This window comes from Sapajus apella, unplaced genomic scaffold (assembly GCF_009761245.1).
Source record: "Sapajus apella isolate SASKATOON/1434 unplaced genomic scaffold, GSC_monkey_1.0 scaffold12, whole genome shotgun sequence".
Taxonomy (NCBI): domain Eukaryota; kingdom Metazoa; phylum Chordata; class Mammalia; order Primates; family Cebidae; genus Sapajus; species Sapajus apella.
The window spans coordinates 33,642,291-33,663,835 of NW_022436952.1; the positions used below are offsets into that span (position 1 = coordinate 33,642,291).

The following is a 21,545-nucleotide window of genomic DNA, read 5'->3' on the forward strand; positions in this document are numbered from 1 at the left end:
TGCACAGATTTTGGAATCAAACAGGCCATGGTTTGAATTCTGGATATTCCAATTGTAACCAGGTGGCATTGGGTAAATTAGTTAACCTCTCAGAGCCTGAGTTTACTAATGATATAGGACTTATGAAGAAATTATTTAGGCAGGTAGTGAGGATGTGAAAGTCCTTGGTAAGGTTTTCGTTTTATAATGAAAAGTAGCCCCCAAATCATTTTTTTTTCTAACAAAGAGCAACCTGTAAAATTGAGCAGCAGACATAGGTAAACAAGCTGGAACCTTGCATGGGTGAAGGCCACCTTGGACTTGGAATGTTCAAAATGGTGGCTCCATGTTCCCTTCTTTTTGCCAGCCATGTGTACAGTAAGGAGCAGACAACATGGTGCTGGCCAAGTGGCAAGTCCATTTGCATAAGATTAGGGCAGAGTGGCCAGTCTTCCCCACATGCTATGTAAACATCACACCTGGTCCAACCAATCTGTAGGCCCTATGTAAATCAGACACCGTGTCCTCAAATCTGTCTATAAAATCTGGTGCATTCCACCATGGCCCAGAAGTCCCATTCGGGTACTCCACTCTCTTGCAAGAGAGAGAGCTGTTCTCTTTTCTCTTTCTTTTGCCTATTGAACCTCCACTCCTAAACTCACTCCTGTGTATGCCTGTGTCCTTAACCTTCTTGGTGTGAGATAATGAACCACGGGCATTTACCCCAAACAGCTACACCACTTGACTAATATATAATACAGGGAAAATGGCATGGCTCTTGTAGGGGTTAATGTGTGAAAATTTCCTAGCACAATGTCTGGCATGCAGCAGTATTCCATAAATGTTAACTCCTTGTCCCTCCTGCTATTAGATTGTAAGTGCCTTGTGGGGAAGGAGGCTGTGTTTGCTCACTGTCCTACTTCCTAGCACTTAGCATAGTGCTTGTAACTGAGCAAGCCATCAGTAAGTATTCATGTCATGAGTACTGAATGAATAGATTTTTCATGCATTACATACCTTCTCATAAATAAATACATTAACTTCCTGCTTACTGCATCATGGCTAATCACTGCTTGAGATGAAGGCTTTGGGGACTTAATGATTTTTGAAAACTATATTCAAGGTTAAATTACAAGTCAAGCCAAGACTTTAAAGTGCTGGAAGCAATTTCCTCATATTTCAACAATTGCTCAACCTCATTTGATTTTTTTATGCAAAGCCTTCGAACCCCTCCTCCTTGCATTTTCCTGTATCCTGAGTATGCACATCGTGGCAGCATCCTTGCTGCATTTCCCTGGAAAGAAAGCTAAGGCATTGAACACAGTTTAAGACTGAAGTGCCTCAGGCTTTGGGTTGTCAAAAGGAATTAACCAGAAGGTGAGGAGATATTTGTCCTTGACATCACTCACTTCATTTCCTTAGTTCTGCATTTACTCACAATGTGCAAGGGATGGAAAAGGGAGATGGATTTTGAAATTGGCTCTTCTCCTGGCCTACCCACAGCTAACTCATTAGCCTCATTCCTCCCTAAAACTCCTCGAAGGGCTATATCTCCTGGTGGGGTGGCTGGGGTGGGGTTGAAACTGCCTCTGCAGAGATTACAAGAGTGAGAGAAATCTAATATAGCTGACTCCATCTTCCTTCTAGCCTCACAGGCTGGGCATAGGCCAAGCTAACCACGGGAGAAATTTAATTCATATTCAACTTTGAAGCATGAATGATTATAGTTCCTCCCTAAAACGAACCCCCTGGTTGCTCAGTGACTGCAACTTCCTTTGTAAGACTAATGAAAGGATATAAAAGTAGGATTATGGGAGGAGCCTGAATTGTGCTAAGATGTAGATGCAGCTAAAGGATAACCAGCTATTGTCTTCTAGCTTGCCTTTCTATAATCCCTTGTTGTTCAGGAGTCATGTGGCCAAAGGTCACCAGATCTGTGACTTCCTCAGTTGCTTCTACAGATAACATCACCATTGTAGAACCTCAACTGCTCTTTTGAAATGCTTTTTAAGATTATTGCCTTGTGACAGCCAAATGAATCCACCCATATCTGGGACTCATGACTCAACTGGTCCTGTGGCCCCCACCCAGAGGCAGACTCAGCACATGAGGGCTGAATCTTTATGAGTTCATCCCCAACCAATCAGCAGCATCCATTCCCTAGCCCCCTATCCACCGAATTATCCATAAAAGTTCTAGCTTCTGAGTTCCTGGGGAGACTGATTTGAGGTATAACTCCCGTTCTACTTAGCTAGCTCTGCATTAATTAAACTCTTTCTCTACTGAAATACCATGCTCTCAGTGAATTGGTTTTGTCTGTGCAGCAGGTAGAAAGAGCCCATAGGGCAATGACAGAGGCCTGCGTGTTCAAGTTTTCCTTTGTTCATATGCCTCCTCAGTTGCCTTTTCATGGTCCTTGGTACTTAGGATTTCTTGGTCTCCTTGGAAGCATGTCTGATGGAATGAGGATTAAACAAACAGGGCAATTCCTTCCTGCCTGGAGTGGTCTGGGAGTTACTTGACTTCGCTGGATTTTAAGATTCTCCAGGGCGATGTGTTGTTGCTTGTATTGTTTTATGTTTTTAGTACCTAAGGCTGAGCATCTGGCCAGACTGATACAACAGCAATCATTTGGGGGGAGGGAGGAAAGAAAAAAAAGCTTGCAGTCCTTCTCTGTGAAGGACAACCACATTTTCTTTTATGAGAAGCACTCATTTTCCTGAGGTTGTAACAAGGACTTTTTGTGTGTGTTATCGGGAAGGGGGATAGATATTGCTGGAGATGCTTTTTGAGAAATAGCAGAAGCTGTCTCTCTTTGTTATGTAGGGGCCTGGGAAAGCATAAACCAATCTGCAAAGGGATTCTGTAGATCCACAAGGCAGAAAGGGAAGAAGATATTAACCCTGATCCTAGAAACATTCGATGAGGGAAATCAGCAGGGCAGAGAGTGGTGGCACTCACCAAGGTTCATGGGCTGGAGATAAGGGACCAGGTAGACTGGTCAGGGTATAAATGAGTCTGGAAGGGTCTCAGCACCTGGTTCCCCTGACACGGTGTAAGGACCTGTGTAATGACATTTGAACATGTGTGCTTGTGAAGAAGGGAAGTATAACTGCAGCTTCCCACTGTGCAATCATCTAGGACAGCACCAGCATGTCTTGGCTGGGGTAGGAAGTCTCTGGAGCTGTATGAGATCATTCTTCCATAGTGACCTCTGGTGGTAATTGGGGGCAATTGCACTTGCCCTTGGAGGAGACTGCATTGATGGGTTGGTTGGTTTGGTTTTTTTTGAGATGGAGTTTTCCTCTTGCCCACGCTGGAGTGCAATGGTGTGATCTCAGCTCATTGCGGTTTCCACCTCCCGGGTTCAAGCAATTCTGCCTCAGCCTCCCAAGTAGCTGGGATTACAGGCGTGTGCCACTATGCCTGGCTAATTTTGTATTTTCAGTAGAGACAGGGTTTTTCCATGCACTGATTGATATTCTAAAGCGAGCTTGTCCAACCTGCCGCTCAGGACAGCTTTGAATGCGGCCCGACACAAATTTGTAAACTTTCTTGAAACATTATAAACATTTTTTGCTCTTGCTCATCAGCTATAGTGTATTTTATATGTGGCCCAAGACAATTCTTCTTATTCCAATGTGGCCCAGGAAAGCCAAACAATTGGGCATCCCTGTAAAGCAAGAGTGACTGAGAAAGCCCTGGAGCTCTTGGATAAGTGGTGAGAATAAATACAGGAAAAATAAAATAATATCAAGAAGTAAGGAGAGAGATTCTGGACTTCATGCTGATTAGGTGAAATGGCTTGAGTGATGATTCATTTGATAACAACAAAAATATGTGACCATAATTATACTCCTAATTATTGAAATATTCATACCAGTTGCAAAACTTTTTATTTATTTAAACGTTTAATTTATTTATTATTTTTTGAGACAGGGTCTTGCTCTATCACCCAGGCTGGAGTGTAGCAGCATAATCACAATTCGCTGCAGCCTCAAACTCCTGGGCTCAAGCAATCCTCCTTCTTCAGCCTCCTAAGCAGCTGAGACCACAGGCACATGCCACCATGCTTCATTAAGTTTTAAAATTTTTTGTAGAGACAGGATCTTGCCATGTTGCCCAGGCTGGTCTCAAACTCCTGGGTTCAGGCAATCCTCCTGCCTCAGTCTCCCAAAGTGCTGGGATTACAGACATAAGCCAACTCACCCAGCTGTAAAACTTGTGTAGTATACAACGCTTTGCACATAGGTGGATTTCAGACATGCTTGTTGAATGAAGAGGATGGAATTCAGGCTCATCAAAATCCATACTCTGTTAGAAACTTCACATACTTATCCATTTTATTTCTTACAAGCTGGTAAATGTTGTTATCCTAACTCTACCGATGAGCTGTGGAAGGGCCCATCTCCAGTAGTGACTGGTGGAAACAGTATTGGAACCCAGAGCTGATTCCTGAACCCTCGCCAGCCCCACTCTCATCTCCTCTGTCAGGTGGGATGCTGCTAGGATGTCTGCCGTAGCCTCAGGCACTGAGTGGTGAAACAAATGATTTGGAAGGATATAGTTAATGGAGGCCTGGGGTCAGTGAAATTGACTTAATTGAAACAAAGTCAAGAAAAGTTTTTACAAACTGAAAAATTAGGTGTTTTCTCTTGAGAGTTATGATCTGGTGAAGGATTATGGTACTGAAAGGCCTAGCAAAGCTATCAACCATAATACTTGTAAGTTCCATTAGTTACAACCATCTACTACTGAGGATGGGAAGGGAGAAGAGAATAAAAGAAAGTAAGTCAAAGGTGTTCATATTGACAGCCAGAAAAAAAGGGAGGGGCAGCCAGGTGGGAAAATAAAAGAGAAAAAGACAAATATTTTGATAAAAATGATACAGTGAGATTATTCAACTGAAAGAAATGTTAAGTGCATATGGGCGATTTTGCAAGATGTCCTGCCAAAATCATGTGAGGTTAATTATTTTGACCCTCCTCCCCTCTTTTCTGCACTCACACTTGACTGAGGGCATTCCAGACTGGAAATGACACCACTGCCCTCAATAACCTGTCTACAGCAACTAATGATCTCTCTGGAGTGTAGCTCACGTTCCTAGAGTGCAACTGTAACTCCAGAAGCAAATTGGCTTTGCACTAATGTCTTCAACATAATTGCTAGTAGTTTCTGGTCCATTCTGGCAAGAAACACGAAGAATGCAATCGTTAAGTACTCTTTTTCTTCTTTTTTTCATTTCTTCTTTAACGGCCTATGGTTCATCTTACAATATCAGAGAATATGTAACTGTTGGAAGCTCATTTGTGCAGAAGCATTAGTTAGACCAAGTCCCAGGAGGGTGGGGACCTGAACTGCCTCATGCACATTGTACCCAAGAGCCTGGCCCATGAAAGTAAATCAGTGGATAGTTGAATGAAAAGAAGAATATGTGCCGACGTTTTATTTCTTTGAGGACATCTTTTTCTTTCCATAGTTTTGAGCATCTCTGATGTACTGAGATTTCTAGCAGCCTTTGAGGATGTAATGCTCAATTAGATTTGTTCCCTGTCCTTAAAGAGCTTATATAATAGTTAGTGAGCTAATTCTCCTGTTTTGAGAGAGAGGGGGGAAATGTTATATTATAATGAGGCATTCAGACTGTCGACTAGGCCTGACTTTGTTACTTTTAAAAAAAAATTCTTCCACTCCTGCTTGGATATCTCTGTATAAAAGACTCAGATACACTTCTGAAAAATCGGGAAGCACAATAGTTTGTTATAAGGCTCATTCATTAATTCAACAAATATTGATTGAGCCTTTATTGTGTGTTAAGAGCTGTTTTTGATGCTAGGAAACTGGCATGAAGAAGAAAGGCCCAGGTCTCTATCTTCTGAATGCTCCTATTCTAGATGGGAAGGCAGACAATCCATGAGAGAAATCAGTAATATAAGAAATATCTGGGATATTGCATTGCGACAGGTGCACCAAGGAGACGACAGAGTGGGGCCAGTGAGGGTTCAGGAATCAGCTCTGGGCTCAAATAGTGTTTCTATCACTTGCTACCAGAGATGGGCCCTTTAATGGCTCACCTGTAGAATGAAGATAACAATATTTACCAGGTTGTGAGGAATAAATTGGATAAATGCGTGAAGTTTCTACCAGAGTGTGGGTTTGGGGCATTGAAAGAGCTTTAGATTTTACTGAGATGGAGAAGAGAATGATTCTTTCCCATGTTTCTCCCATATCCTATTTAGACAAACAGGCCCCTTGAACCGTCTCCATCTTCCCGACCACATGTGACACGCCTTAGGAGGGGTTCTGATGTGCAGATTTCTGAGACCCAGAAACACCTACCTTCCATTTTCCAATGCCACAAATTCCAGGAAAGCCATGAGCATGTGCATTCACTCCCATGTTCTCAGGTGCCTCACCTGTCACTCAAGGATCACAAGGTCTGCAGGGCAATTGAGTTTCAAACTAAAATGGATGTGAAAACAGCTGAAGTCCAGCGAGCACTTGATAACTGCTTCTTCTGAAGGCAAAATATGATTCTTCTATGAAGTAACAGGCTCCTTCTGTGCTTAAATAGATAGATATAAGGTTTGAAGTGTAGATTCTTGTGCTATGGTTTTCCCGTAAAAGAGGGAAATCTTGAAATCACAGCACTTTTGTGGTAGGGAGGATGTCAAGCAGTGCTTAATAAGATGTACATGACCATAGCAGAGTTTCCCCACCCATTTCAGGGAAAAGTCCCCTGAAATTAATCCTGAGGCTCCTCGCCTGTCCCCAGGGACCTAGATGAACCCTGGCTAATGAATATTTAAATATCACTACTTGTCTGCTCTCACACTCAAACCCTGATTCATGACTGTACACTTTCCATTTTGCATGGAATAAAGAGAGATCATAAGTCCACAGGGTATAGCTCCATGCCATATGGGGCTCCTCTAGACATTAGCACAATGGTAACCATATTAATAATGGCATTTTATCATTGCCAAGCTTTCATTAGATATTTATCAGTGCTTTGCACACTTTAGCTCATTACATTCTCCCATCAGTCTTATGAGACTGGCACTATTATAGCTCCCATTTTACAGATGAGCAAACTGAAGTTTAGGCAAGTTCAATAGCATGCTTCAAGTAACAGAGCTGGCGTGGGTGGGCCCAGGATTTAAACTCACAATCGTCTGGACAGCAGCACCTAAACCCTTAGCCGCAAGACTGGATGGCCTCATGAGGTACCTGGTGGTAGCAGGACTCAATGAACCTGACTCTTCCCAGAAGCTCATTCCTGCACCAGCGGTGGCAGTATGGGCAATTTACTTGCCCTCTTGAAGCCTGAGTCTCTTTGTCTAAAATAGGCAGAATAAACTCACAGCAATGAATGAGTTGTTGACTCTCAATACATGTTGATTTCCTTCTCTCTTGGAAATCCATCTGAGCAGAAAACTGAGTGGACCATTTTAATGTCAGCGAGCTTGTGGGTCACACAGCCCACAAATGCATTCCTGGTTATCCCATATACAGATGAGAATTGGGTTTACCCACCAAAGCATTTGAGCATTGACATTGTTTTAATCAATGACTTCAAGCTTTATTGGATTATGACTCTTCCCAATAGGACTACATATATTGTGACTTTAAGTGAAGCCCATGAATGTTTTGGTTTCAGGTGGCAGCCTCTGACTGTTTTCCCAGCAAAGTTAATTAAATGTACCTGACACTCTCCACGTGCCTTCCCTGTCTCTCACACAGTCAGGCTTGCAATCTCATGTGCTCTCTCTTGATCTATTTTTATACCATCACATAATAATTTACCTGCTAAATATATCCATCATGATGGATTTGCTTTTTTTTTTTATTAAGTTGCCTGCCAGCCTGCCATCCTCCCATAGTTTAATTGGTGTTTACTCAACTCTCTGAGTATTAGAGAGTGTAGAATTACAAGACGTGGGCCCAAAGCCAGCCTCTGGTGGCTGCTCTGCTCTGTGACTTGGGGCAATCCCCTCCTGTCAATCTAGGTCTCAGTGTGCTCCTTTATAAAATGGGAGCAGGAAGCTACACTGTAGAGTTGTAGTGTGGTTTACAGAAGGTAAGGTAGTAAATGTAGTATAAATAGTAGGGATTGCCATAAGAAATGGTCCACCTTTGCATGGGTTTATTAAGTATTACAGAGTCCTCAGCACCATGCGTGCAGAGATAGGCAAAGCAGGAAGGACAATAAACGTAAGGGCTGTGGAAACAGATTGGCCCACCTCCCAGCTCTTCCTATGTGACTTGAACATGTGGTTTAACCTTGTTACGCCTCAGTTTACCGTAAAGTAGAAATAATAGTTGTACCTTTGTCATTGGTCTATATTAGGATTCCCTTAGTGGTTCCCAACTGAGGGTGACTTTGTCCCCAGGGGACACTTGACAATGTCTGCAAACATTTTTGGTTGTCGCAACTGGGGAAGGGGGTGGTGCTGCTGGTGTCTGGTGGACAGAGGCCAGGGGTGCTGCTAAACATCCTGCAATGCACAGGGCAGCTCCCACAACAAAGAATTATCCAGCCCAAAGTGTCCACAGTGTTGAGGTTGAGAAACTCTCATTAATTAATATAATGCATAAGCATCCTTGGCATAGTTATTGGCATAGAGTAAGTGTTTACCTTGAGGAATAAAGTTGGCTGTGTCTGGAGAGAGTAATAGAATACCTTAATGTCAGCTATAGCACTAGGATTGGAAACTGGATGCTAATTCCTCTCTCTGTTCTCTGCACACCCAGCTCCATCACAGCCTATACCCTTGTGCTGACTGTGTGCGTGCCAATCTGGCTCATCCATCTGCCAGTTCCTTGGATGAAAGGCATTAGCCTGATTCCTCTTTGAATCCCTTCTGATGTTTAGTGCTGTGACTACACACAGAACACACTCCATTATGGTCAGTAAAATCAATAGCTGCCTTAGAGGTGGTTGGCAGTTTGGTTTGAGGAGTGGTAGGGATATATGGATATAGGAGTCAATTGCTCAGAAAGCATTGGAGCTCTTACAGGAGGCACTGATGAGGGACTAGGGTAAGGAAGTGCATCCTCCAAGAACACTTGGCCCAGGCTGGAGGCTGTTCAGGCTCTCAACCCTCACAGAGGATGAAGGAGCAAGAGTCTCCTAATCGCTCCCCTGGGAAGACTGCTGGCACTTCTATGGGACAGACCCTGGGTGAGTGACTGTTCACAGAACCACCAAGGGCTGGACTAGGTCTACAAGGGACTACAGGAGTCATCTGGCTCCTGTGTTTGTCTTAGGAGAAACCAGTGGTCCAGCTACATACTGGTAGAATCTGGACCAGAGCTCATGGGAACATGTCTTAATGAACATTACATCCTCACAAGCTGGCAGAGAGCTTGATACACCACAGATGCTTAGTAAGGTGCAAATGCCTCTAGCAGAGTTTCCCCTCCCATCTCAGGGAAATCAATTGTGAGGGTCCCCTCCTTGTCCCATGAGACCTAGATAGACCCTGGTCTATGAATATTTAAATCTCACTGCTTGTCTGGTCTCATAATCAAACCCTAATTCAAGATCTCAAGTCCAAAGGGCATAATAGCTTCATGTCACCTGGGTCTCCTTAGACAACAGTAGTGATTATAACAGTGGTATTAATAGTGACATAATTACTGAACTTTATTAGATACTTATTAGTACTTTATACGCTTTAGCTCATCAGTCCTATGAGGTGGGCACTGTTACTGCTCCCATCTTACAATGAGCAAACTGAAGTTTAGGCAAGTTTAATAGCATGTTTCAAGTAACACAGCTGGTGTGGGTGGGCTCAGGCTTTAAACGCACAGTCATCTGATGGCAGCACCCAAGCCCTTACCCACAACACTTGAAGCCCTTACAAGAAACCTGGGAAGCAGCATGATTCAATGATCCTGACGCTCATTCCCACAACAGCAGTGACACTGTGGGTGATTTACTTACCCTCTTGAAGCCTTAGTCTCCTTATCTGAAAAATAGGCAGAATAAACTCACAGGATTGAATGAGACGTTGACTCCCAATACATGTTGATTTTCTTTCTTCCATGGAAATCCAGTCTGTACTGAGAACCGAGTAGAACACTTCAATGTCATGTCTCCTGATGTCCCCTAACCCAGAGCTCTGCCAGCAGCAGTATGCACAGATGCCCTGCCTTGCCCACCCTCAGGAGTCTCTGGGAACAATGAGGTTGTGTCCCTTACTTCTTGGTATCCTCCCACATTGCGTTAGCAAATTGCCCAGACCAAAATTAGGCAATAAATCCTTGCTAAATTGCATGCATAATCAGACACAGAAAAAAGGAACACATATACATATGTATATATAGTATTTATACTTGTATATTACAGAGATAGAGGGAAAAGACACCTCATTCTCACGCCTTCAACCATAAGCTCTAGTTCTCCTCCGTTTTCGCTTTTTAGATGAGACACACTGGGACATTCGGGGGCTGAAAGGAAGGACCTCCCTGTTAGAACTGCACGGCCAAGCCCTTCCCTCATGCGTTCTCTGCTCTCTCCAGCTCTCTTGCTTTCTCTTCCCCCAGGCCATGTCTTTTGATGATGACCAGTCTACTGGCATCACCATGCTGCTTCATACGTTGTGGCTCTGTGAGTTGTCTGCAGAGAAACTTGCTTAATGAATAATGACACAGTGGAAAGAACGCGAAATGTTGAGTCAGGAGACCAGGATTTGAGCCCCAGTTCTATTTATTATCTCATCAGGGTCCTTCCACTCTCTGAACCTCAGTTTCCTCTCTCATAACATGGAAACAGTGACCCCTCTTCTGCTTATGGAAATCAAATAGGATCATGACTACCAAGAGTTTCACATCAAGTGGGGCACAGATAAAAGACCTTATGAGTGCCTCCTCCATGAGATGAAAAGTCTCATGAGAGTAGAGACTATGCTTTTTACTTTTCTATGTCCTTTTGCAGTGCCTACCGCTACACAGGTGGTATGTAGACATCACACCCCCGTGTAGTGCCTGCATGTTAAAATACGTGTAATGAATTCATAATAGTATGCATATTGATGCATGGAGAAAGATGAACCTGATTAAAAACATAGATGCATTTCTCCTTTCCCCCTCAATTCTATTTTTCTCTTATTCCCATTTTATTCTTTTATTTCATTTTATTTTATGAAAGAGCTAGGAAATAAATAAGGTGAATTAAAACGAATACACAACTAGTTGTACGGGGGATATGGAAGTCATCAAATATGAATGGGCACACAAGCAGTGCACTGTGATCTGTACACACTTAAGTACTTTTTAAAACAGCAGAGAGGTGGACAGAGATGGGAGGAGGTGGGGGGCATGGCTAGGAAAAGGCAGGTGGGGTTGATGAGTAAAGGAGGCTGTGTAATAAGTATGATGATCAAAGTATGCTAAAATACCACCACTGCCCACCGCTGGTCACCAAAGATCAGAGGCAGCTGTAACCACACGTGTAGAACACAAGGGGGAGAGGAAGTTCCACCCAGGAACCAGGCAAGGACAAACTTCTCTTAGCACTGTTCCTCTCTCCCCGTTTTCTGCAGAGGGCAGCTATAGCCAAGGTGGTGCTGATGCAGTTTTGTTGAAAGCCTGTCTGTTGATGGTGGGCTTCAGGGACTCTCTGGGCACTTTTCTTTATTTGTGAAGCAGTTGGCTCCAGACATTGAGTGACAGAGAGAAAGCAAACAGAGATGGCTTCTTTCTTCTATTTTTCCTTCCCAGGGGAAAGAAGGGCAGAAGTAGACTGCAAGAAGAGAACACATACAGACAAAAATAGAAAATAAAAAATTATTTAGAGAAAAAAACATCCAATGGAGGATGAATAGGAAAGGAGTGGGGTGGTGTAGAGTTTCACACCTTTGAGGAAGGGAAACAACATGAAATAAAATCAGAAATCCAAGTCTCTCGCTCATGGGAATGGTACTTTCTTTTACCTATTGGAGGGATTTGAGCTAAGCCTGCTTTGTTTATTTAGGAGGGGACTTTTGTTTCTTTAAACAGAGGTACTGGGTTAAAGGCTCTACAGGATCAGATGGCTGTGGTCAGGCATGGTCCAGAAGCCCTCTTTTAGACCAGTGGGGAAGGGTCAGCCTTTACATGACTAAGGGACTATATAGCTCTCTCTCTCTCTCTCATTTTTTTTTTTTTTTTTTTTTTTAAGACAGAGTCTCACTCTGTGGTCCAGGCTGAAGTACAGTGGAGCAATCTCAGCTCACTGCAACCTCTGCTGCCCAGGTTCAAATGATTCTCCTGCCTCAGCCTCCCAAGTAGCTGAGATTACAGGAGCGCATCACCATGCCCTGCTAATTTTTGTAGTTTTAGTGCAAACAGGGTTTTACCATCTTGGCCAGGCTTGAACTCTTGACCTAACGATCTACCCGCCTCGGTCTCCCAAACTGCTGGGATTACAGGTGCGTGCCACCCTACCTGGCCAGGTGTGTCTCTTTAAAGCAAACAAAATAAGGGAAAATTAAAAGCTACTGATTTTATACTGAAGGGTGAGGACTCAAATTTCAGACTAATTTTTGGTTACTAAAAAATGAATTGAGGATAAAAAACAGTTTGGAATTCCTCTTGTGAATTTTATTCCATATTGCACACCAGCAAGCATTTACTAAATACCTACTGTAAATTATTTCTGTATGACATCATTATCCTGTTAGATTGGAAAGTGGAGAGATGCCGTCATGAGAAGTGCCAAGATAAGCAATCCATTGCAAGCTAGAAGTGAAGACAAAATAACTCTTTAGGTTGGGTGCAGCGCCCATACCTGTGGCCGGTGCTTTGGGAGGCTGAGGCGGAAGGATTCCTTGAGGCCAGGAGTTCAAGACCCACCCGGGCAACATAGGGAGACCCCCATCTCTAAAAAAAATTTTTTTAAATTAGCTGGATGTGATGGCATCTTGTAGTCTCAGCTTCTCAGGAGGCTGAGGCAGGAGGAGAGCTTGAGTCCAGGAGTTCAAGGCCACAGTGAGCTATGACCACGTCACTGTACTCCAGCCTGAGTAACAGAGTGAGACCCTGCCTCAAGAAGCAAACAAAAACAATTTTTTAAATAGGGTAGCTAAACAACATTCAGTTCGTACCTAACCTCAACTTTTACTTGCCCCTGTGGTTTTGGAGGCAATGAAGCTAAGGAGTCAATAGCTCCTTAAGTCCAGGCTTTTTAAAATCAGGTAACCTCAGCTGAGATTCTCTAGGTGCAGATACTCCTCTTGACCCTTGCACTGACTCTGGCTCCAGTGAGGTCTTCCCTGGGTGTTGGGGGTAACAATAGACAGGGTTGAGAGGTAGGAGGTACCTCTCATCTGCCTTGCGAGCCAGGCTCAGGGCAGGCACCAGGCTCCCCAGGATTAGAAGAGCATCCCCTATTCTTTCATCTCAAAGAGGCAGCCTCAGCATCAGAGCTGAATGAATTCACTCATGTGTTCATTTGTTCGTCAATTCTTATATTTCTGAGCATCCCTCATATGCTGCAATGCTGGGGATACAGCTTCTAACAAGCCATGCAGGGTCTCTGCCCCCATGTGGAGACTTATATTCCAGTAGGACCAACAGATAATTCACAAAAAGATGAGATGAATTGCAGAAAATGATTAGTACTGGGTAGAAAAGGAAACTTGTAATGGAATAGTGAGCAGTGTGGAGGGTGGAGATAAGGAGACAAGACCCCTCTGGGGACTGTGACACAGAAGCAGCCAGCTGCAAGGAGCTCTCCAGGCAGAGAAAAATGCAAGTATGAAACTCCACAAACCGACCTGGCATGCCTGATGCATAGCAGGAACTCCTTATCAGGTCTGGTCCTGGGTGGGTTCCTAGAGCTGCCTGCAATAACACTGTCAAGGAAAAGAGTCTTTGCAGGCCCCACCCCAGAGATGCTGAGTCAGCAGGGGCAAGGAAGAAGGAATCTGCAGTTTAACAAGTGTTGGGTGATTAGAATTCACCTGGCCCTGCCATCAAACTGCTCAAGCAGATGGTGACATGGGGTTAATGGCCAGAATCCTAGATTCAAACTCATTTTTATCCCATTAACTGGGAGTTTATGATTTGGTCAAGGCTTGTCAAATTGCAGGAGGAGGAGGGGGCCTCAGGAATGATTTAGGACACACACACACGCAAAAGCACAGTGATGTTACCAGGATTCCTGAAGCCACAAAGCAACATAGGTTCACCTCTGGGGTTCAGGTCAGCTGGCAGCTGGGAGCCCCAGAGGTCCACTCGGTGTGGACTGGTTCTGTAGTTTTTGCCTGGAAAGAAAAAAGAAAACCAGCTATAAATAAAATCTCAGTAAACTATCCATTAAATGTCTGGCTTTGCTTCACACCCTTCCCTGGTGTACTCCTGATGACAAATTACTTGCTAAGTGTTTGTTCACCAGGTAACTAAACGGGAATACATGTTGTATGAGGTGTTTATTTATAAACCAACCAACAGCAAAGAGATGCTTTGGTTTTACAATAGTTGATCTTTAACTCTTCTTTAAGGCAATGACAACCACAGGGAAAAGTTGTATTTTAAGATCACTGAGTTTCCAATTATAATGTCATTTGTTTATTAGAAAAGAATGTTTTTTTCCCCCTAATTATAAGGGGGTGTGGTGGCAATGGCCTGTACCTAGCACATGTTAAGTAGAAAATTAGCATTAGAGCTGAGCTGATGGTAGATCTCAGCTTCCTTAACTCTCCTGCCTGTTACTCTTTGCAGAGGCAGGAGGCTGCACTCTCAGCTTTTGACCCTCCCCAGAAACCAGGCCCAGGGCTGGCCTTAGGTTCCCCAAGGTTAGAAGAGAGTCCCCCTCCTTGCATCTCAGAGTAGCAATCTCAGGGTCACAGAAAGTAAATTAATTCCTGGCTTCATTTATTTATTCATAAGTGAATAAACTTGCCACAGCAGAAATCTGGGCATGTGGTCTAATAAGGGGTTAAATTGCCTGATTTGCAAATGAGTTTGTCTGAAAAGTTCTTTGATGTTTTGTCATATACTTCACCAAAAAGACCATAATTATACACAATTAGGTCTGTGCTTGAAAATCTGGACCAAATTGACCCACTCTAAAACCAATCTGTTACCTCTAGTGCCAAGCAAATAGGTATTGTAAATCTGATCGAGGGGGGGAATGTTTAACCAACTAAGTAACACAAAAACATTTTTAAGAATCATAGGATATCTGATGCCTTTATGTAAACCATACTGCTAATTGCGAATGAGTATTATCAAAGAGGGTTTTTAAGAACAGATAAATAGAAACATTTTATTAGCCATCAGGTTGAATTGCTACATATGCTAGAAAATATCAAGGCAGTATTTCTTGAAGAATATTCTATAATTCAGTTCCTGTTCAAGACTGTTGCTGTGATGGTCTGTGCTACTGAGGTCTTGTTGAAGCATTTGTACTGAGTTTGTGGTCCACACCCTTCAGACTCAGACATACCTGCATTTGACATTTAAACCCTCTGCCACTTTTCAGCTGAGGGACCTTGGACAAGTTGCTCTTTTCTCTGTACTCAGTTTTCTCATCTGTAAAATGGGCTTGGCAGTACCCTCCTCTCAGAGTTACTGATAACGTCCAACAAATGTCAAGCACAGAGCCAAGTGCTCAGCTGTGAAATCCACCGTTAGGGCTCTTCTCCTCTAGTCCCTGCCTCCCACCTAAATTTCCTCACCCTCTTGGAAAGCTCTCATCAAGGGCTACTTCAGAAGACCTTAAGGCCATGGACAGGAAGCAGAACAGCATGAGGAGTGTGTTTGACCCTGGTCTACGAGAAGGGAATGGTGACACTAACAGGTAAACACTGCTCTGGGCAAATGATGTCTTCTAGAGCTTTAAAGGGTTCTCCAGTCACCTGTGAGAGAGTGCCAACATCAAAAAGAATGTTCTCTTCGTAGTCATCAAGATAGTGTCAATTGCCAAGTGTCTAAATTGTACCAGACACTTTATATCTCATTTCATTTGCACAAAAGTTCTATGAGGCAGGCATTCTAAGCTCCATCATTTTGGAGGTGGAGAAACTGAAGTTCAGAGGAGTTTAGTCACGTCCCCCAAGTCACAGAGCAATAGCAGGCATAGCAGATTAGAGATGCAAATTCAGGCCTGGGTGACTCTACCACCTTATCCCACTATGTTATGTTTGTAATCCTCAAAACAAACAAATAGGGAAGGGTAGAGGTAAGCAGTCAAAGGGTCTAAATGGGAAAGGAACAATTAGAGCAACTCCAAGTCCCATCTCTGCACACGAGAAAATATGCCTGGGACGTGAACTGAGAGAAAATATGATTTTGTGAGAAGAAGAGCCTTCATGGAGAAAACAGACCTGGGCTGGTGGGGAGGAGGGTGGAACGTGGCCTGGGAGAGGGCTGGAGGTGGGAGGAACATCAGGGGATTTGGAGCAACATGATTTCCAGCTGGGCAGTGCTAATACCAGGAATCCATGAGCCATGTTGCTTCTCTCACTGTCCACACCGTGGAGCAGGGACTTGGGTGCGTACCTGTCTCTGCTTCCTTCCCCACTGATCCTTGAGTTATCAAAGGCAGGACGCAGTACATGTATCTCATTTATGCTTGTTTTCCCAAAACCATACAATGCCTGCTACAGAGTTAGAGGCCAACATACCTATTAAACAGGTGGATGAGCTGAAGATTAGCAGATTAATTCAGGAAGTCTTCCTGTAGGAGAGGGCCTAGAGCTGGGGCAAAAAAAAAAAAAAAAAAAAAAAAAAAACGGGTAACAGAGATGTGATGTGGTAGAAGGAAAAAAGGCATAGAGCTGTTTTGTACAAGTGAGGAACTCATGTTTGTATGTGAGTGTGTATGTGTGTCATCAGGGGCAAAGCATAGAAAGGCTTGCTCCCTTCCTAAATTTGAGAAAGTGTTCTGGATTTGCTTTATCAACCTGCATTTTGGAGACAAATATGCCTAAGTCCTACCTCTGACACCACAAACTGTAACTTGGGCACAGCACTTTATTTTGTGAGTCCCAGGTTTCTCACCTGGGCAATAGGGGTAATAACAAGAACATGTACCTGTCAAGATAGTTAAGAGGGATAAGTAAGATGATAGGGCACCCTCACACAGGTCCTGACACATGGAAGACCTTTGTTAATTTTGGTCCTTCCGCTTTAAAAACCTGTATTGTATCCCGGGAACCCAGGACCCCTGAGTTAACAAATCTGTGAGGTTTACCAGCCTTTGCCATTTGAGCTTGATTGAGAGGCTTCTGCTCTCTGAGCTCCCAGGGTCAATAAATTACCAATTTAATGCTACAGGTTGCCTCAGAGTGCACGTGGATGTTACTATCAGGGGATCTGGTTTAGCAGGGGTCCAGATGGGATAAGAACATATTTCAGAGTAGAGCTAAACCTAGAGGGACGTGCCCTCAGCTGCCTTCTTCTCCAACATCGTCCAAGGAGTATGATTTAAGCCTGGAAAGCCCTGAAGATGAGAGTTTGCCTCATCAAGGTGACTCCATGTGGCTCTGCCCCAGCTTGGCAGTGTGGCTTGGGATGGCCACTCAGACTTTCTTCTCCCTTCCTCCTGATAGGGATTTAGCGCCATTAATTCAGTAGGTTCTAGCCATTTGAGCTCTGGCATGGGGCAAGAGGGCAAGCCACACTCACCTGCTGGCAGGAGCTGACTGCCATTGGAATTTCAGGAAAAAAGGTAGGCGGCTGAAAGCCTAATTCTTTGCTCCCACTTTTAGTTCCAGCTGTACTTGCATCTGACAAATCCAGGGTCAGAATACACACATACACACACACACACACACACACACACACACACACACATACATACATACAGGGTCAGAATACACACACACACACACACACACACACACCCCAGTTGTCTTTCTTCAAACACGGACTCTGTGGAGGTGGGGGAGGGGACTACTTGTTGCTCTTTCTCTGTGTCTCCGGGGGCAACCACGCTTTTCTGTCTCAGGAGGGGGTCTCCTGGCTGCTCTCCTAGAATGCCCCCTCGCTGCCTAAAGCAGAGGCACTGTGGGTTGAGATCGCCCCCTTCCTTCTGCATTTTTAGCATTCTCCCCTCTGGCGATCCCAGGCTGGGTTTCACCTGGGATCCCGGATACTGAAGCAAAGGAACGCCGCCTCCAGCCTCACACCTGGCTCCTGGGAGTTTAGCACTGTCTTCCTTCCACCTGGGGGGCAGGCTGTCAGGTCAGCCCCCAAGAAACCCCAACTAGCTCTCTCCAGAAAAGGCTGAAGAGAAAACTTGGAGAAAGTCCCCAGCCCCCACCAGCCCTTCTCCCCCGCTCTGCCCTTCCCCCGCAAGGCAGCCAGCCTAGCAGGGACAGGGAAGTGGGGCGAAGAAAGCCGGCAGACTCTGCGACCTGGGGGGCTTGTCCCTTTTTCCCGGAAGGCGGGGTGGGGGGGGAGGAGAATGGAGCCCCTCTCTGAGCCCCCCGCTTCCGTCCCCAGTTTCCAGATACCGGTCCTCGCCTCTCCGCGCCGCGCGCTGCCTCCTCTTCCCCGGTGCTAGCCGCGGCCGCTGGCATTTGGAATTCTGCCCACAAAAGGGGGCCTGGAGGAGGAGAGGAGGGACGGAGGCCGGCAGCGAGAAACGGCAACCGGAGTCCAAAACATCATGGGGAAAGGAAGCTAGCGGCGGCGGCGGTGAAGGCTGCGCCGCTGCGCCCGACCGCAGTGCATCAGCGTGGCCGCCCTGACATCCCCCAGGATGGTGAACATGGGGCATTATGCGCTGGTTAACAGGCTCCGAGCTGCTCAGAGACTTGTTTTAAGCATTTTCTCCCTCGCTCTCGCTTTTAATCTTGTCTCTAGTGGCGTGTGTAGGGGGGAGGACTTTATTTCCATTGGCTAAGCTCTCCCTTCCCACCCACAGCTCTTCCACATCACCTTGGTGTCTCCCTAAATAAAACCAGCCCTCCTTATCGCCTGGAAAAAATCAGGAGCTAGAGTTTGAATGGGTTTTACATAAACATTCACCCCTGTCAGCGTGCGGCTGGGATCTCAGGATAAACTCACAGCGTCTGGCCTGATGCTTGCCTTGCGTTCTCTTCCCCTGAACGTCAAGGTTTAAGCAGAGCCCGAGGACTGGGAACTCTTCTCTGAAATTCGATCAACCTGAAGCCAGTTGCGGAACTGCACAGGGTCCCGATGGACCTCAAGGAGAGCCCCAGTGAGGGCAGCCTGCAACCTTCTAGCATCCAGATCTTCGCCAATACCTCCACCCTCCACGGCATCCGCCACATCTTCGTGTATGGGCCGCTGACCATCCGGCGTGTGCTTTGGGCAGTGGTCTTCGTGGGCTCTCTGGGCCTGCTGCTGGTGGAGAGCTCGGAGAGGGTGTCCTATTACTTCTCCTACCAGCACGTCACCAAGGTGGACGAAGTGGTGGCTCAAAGCCTGGTCTTCCCAGCTGTGACCCTCTGCAACCTCAATGGCTTCCGGTTTTCCAGGCTCACCACCAATGACCTGTACCACGCAGGGGAGCTGCTGGCCCTTCTGGACGTCAACCTGCAGATCCCAGACCCCCATCTGGCTGACCCCTCCGTGCTGGAGGCCCTGAGGCAGAAGGCCAACTTCAAGCACTACAAACCCAAGCAGTTCAGCATGCTGGAGTTCCTGCACCGCGTGGGCCATGACCTGAAGGATATGATGCTCTACTGCAAGTTCAAAGGGCAGGAGTGCGGCCACCAAGACTTCACCACAGTGAGTACTTGGTTTTCAGCTTACTTTGTCTGGTCCTCTGGAGACGTGGTGCGCCGGTGGTCTCCTGCTTGGTTTGGGGTCTCCTTGTGCTTTGGAACAGGAGAGAGAGGAGTGCCTCAGCCGATGGCCACGAGGGTAGTTGGTACAGAGTTGTGGGAGCCAGTTGCAGCAAAGGCTACCGGCCGGGATGGAACACTGCTGTCAGTTCAAATATGGAGGGTGAGCGGGGGCTTGTGGTGGGGGAATAACTTCTTCAGATGTGCTGAATTGGCTTCCTCCCAGTCAGAGAGAGGAGGACTGGGCTGTCTGTTGTCCGGTGCGCTTGGTGTCCAAGCTGTGTAATTGGAACAGCTTGTCATTGATGAGGTGGCATTCTGTGTGTGTGCGCGTGTGTCTCCCTCTCTGCTCGGAAGTGGCATCAGGCACTGCATCCTGTGGGCTGGGCTGGAGCTAAAGCCGTCAGAGAAGGGGGTGTGGGGCCCAGGCAGCCTGCCTGGCTCCAGTGGCTTTGGGAGCTTGCTGGAGCAGGTGATGCTGCAGAGGTGTGGAAGTCTCCTTGCTTCCTTTTCTTGTGTGAATTCTGAGCTCCATGTGGGAAGAGGAGAGGCCAGGGGCCCCAAGGATCCATCTGATCTGTTGGCAGGTTGAAGCCAAGAGATGTTCAGAGTGTTTGGGCAGAGAGGAGGGTCTGGGAGGAGGCACGTGTGCAAGGCAGTCAGGGAGATGCCTGTGCGGGTGAACCAGTCCTGGCTGCCTTGTCTGGGAGCTTTGGCTTGAAACTCAAAGGCTTGGTTTTCTCTATGTATAATCGCTTAACGACGTGGATGCAGGAGGAGGGGTGCAGGGAGGGGGCGAACAGCTGTGGGAATGGAAAGCCTGGAGGAGGAGTGTGGAGCTGAGTAAAGAGGAAAAGCGGAGGGGGATGTGGCTTACGTTCAGCATGGGGCTTTCTGGAGGGCCAGAGAGGAAAGGTTGAGAGAAGTATTGCTGTCTGGGTTCTCTGCTCAATTAGTGGGCTGCTAGGCATAACTTGGCATGATAGGTCAGAGAGCAGCTGCTGTGACTTCTCCTTGATGCCAGGCAAGTCTGGGCATCAGGGGCCATGGGACCCTCCAGAAGTGCCTTGTGGCTGCTTCCCCCATAGCTACCTTAGGGAGGATTGAGAGCTTTTGAGTCTCAGCACCTTGAGCCAAAATGCAATTGCAAGTTGGGAATGGCAGGTATAGCAGTTGGGAAGGGACTGACCTGTGATCTCAGCACTTGTCTGGGGTCCTCTGCTTAATGAAGACACTTCTTACCTTTCCTGTGGTGCATCCATTCCCCACCCCCTCTTGGATTCACCAGCCTCTTGCTCTGAGGTTCTTTTAATGCTATAACCAGTCTCTGCCTACAGCCTCTGTGATTGCTGTTGGCTATCTCTGATTCTGGAAAAGCCCGGCGTGCTGGGAGCATTGCCTCTCGCCGTCTGTGTGAGAACTCCGTTGCTTGTAGAAGCTGTTTCGTATTATTCCTTTTCAACCTGGTAAGGAGAGCACGGCAAGATCAGCAGTAGTGCATGCTAAAGAGAAAGCCAGCCTGAGCTGGGGGAAGGGACCAGTAATATTGGAAGCCCTTCTAAATGGAGCAAGCAGGATCCTAAAACATGCCATGCACAAATGATGTCTTAGGTGGCTTGAGGAGAGATAGAGAATATGCCTTATTTTTGGAGGCTGAAGCCATCACTATATTCCACCCCGTTCTTTCTAGCGCCTGGCAACGCTCAGCTTCACCACTGTGCCGTGCAGCTTGGAAATGCACTCAGCTGTTCCTCTGTCTGCCTGAACACACATGGAATACACAGACGACACAGGGTGACACAGAAACTGTAATAGGTA

The 21,545-nt window shown here is 45.9% G+C and overlaps 1 protein-coding gene and 1 long non-coding RNA gene across 3 annotated transcripts in view; one reads left to right on the top strand and one right to left on the bottom strand.

Annotated features, from left to right (window-relative positions):
- Positions 1-4,106: 4,106 nt before the first annotated feature.
- Positions 4,107-12,108, bottom strand: LOC116552577. 2 transcript variants are annotated; one of them, XR_004269452.1, is made up of 3 exons: positions 10,353-12,108; positions 6,319-10,047; positions 4,107-4,511 (listed from the first exon to the last, which is right to left on the bottom strand). It is a non-coding gene; the product is annotated as an uncharacterized LOC116552577 (long non-coding RNA). The 2 variants fall into 2 exon arrangements; XR_004269453.1 differs by having other exon boundaries at positions 6,319-7,319; positions 9,929-12,108.
- Positions 12,109-18,350: 6,242 nt separating this feature from the next.
- The window catches only part of ASIC2 (acid sensing ion channel subunit 2), a 1,112,453-nt gene continuing 1,109,258 nt past the window's right edge, over positions 18,351-21,545 (top strand). The window contains exon 1 of the mRNA XM_032279315.1: positions 18,351-19,671. Coding sequence (XP_032135206.1) covers positions 19,117-19,671 — 555 coding nt within the window. The 5' untranslated portion in view covers positions 18,351-19,116. The remainder of the gene's footprint in view (positions 19,672-21,545) is intronic.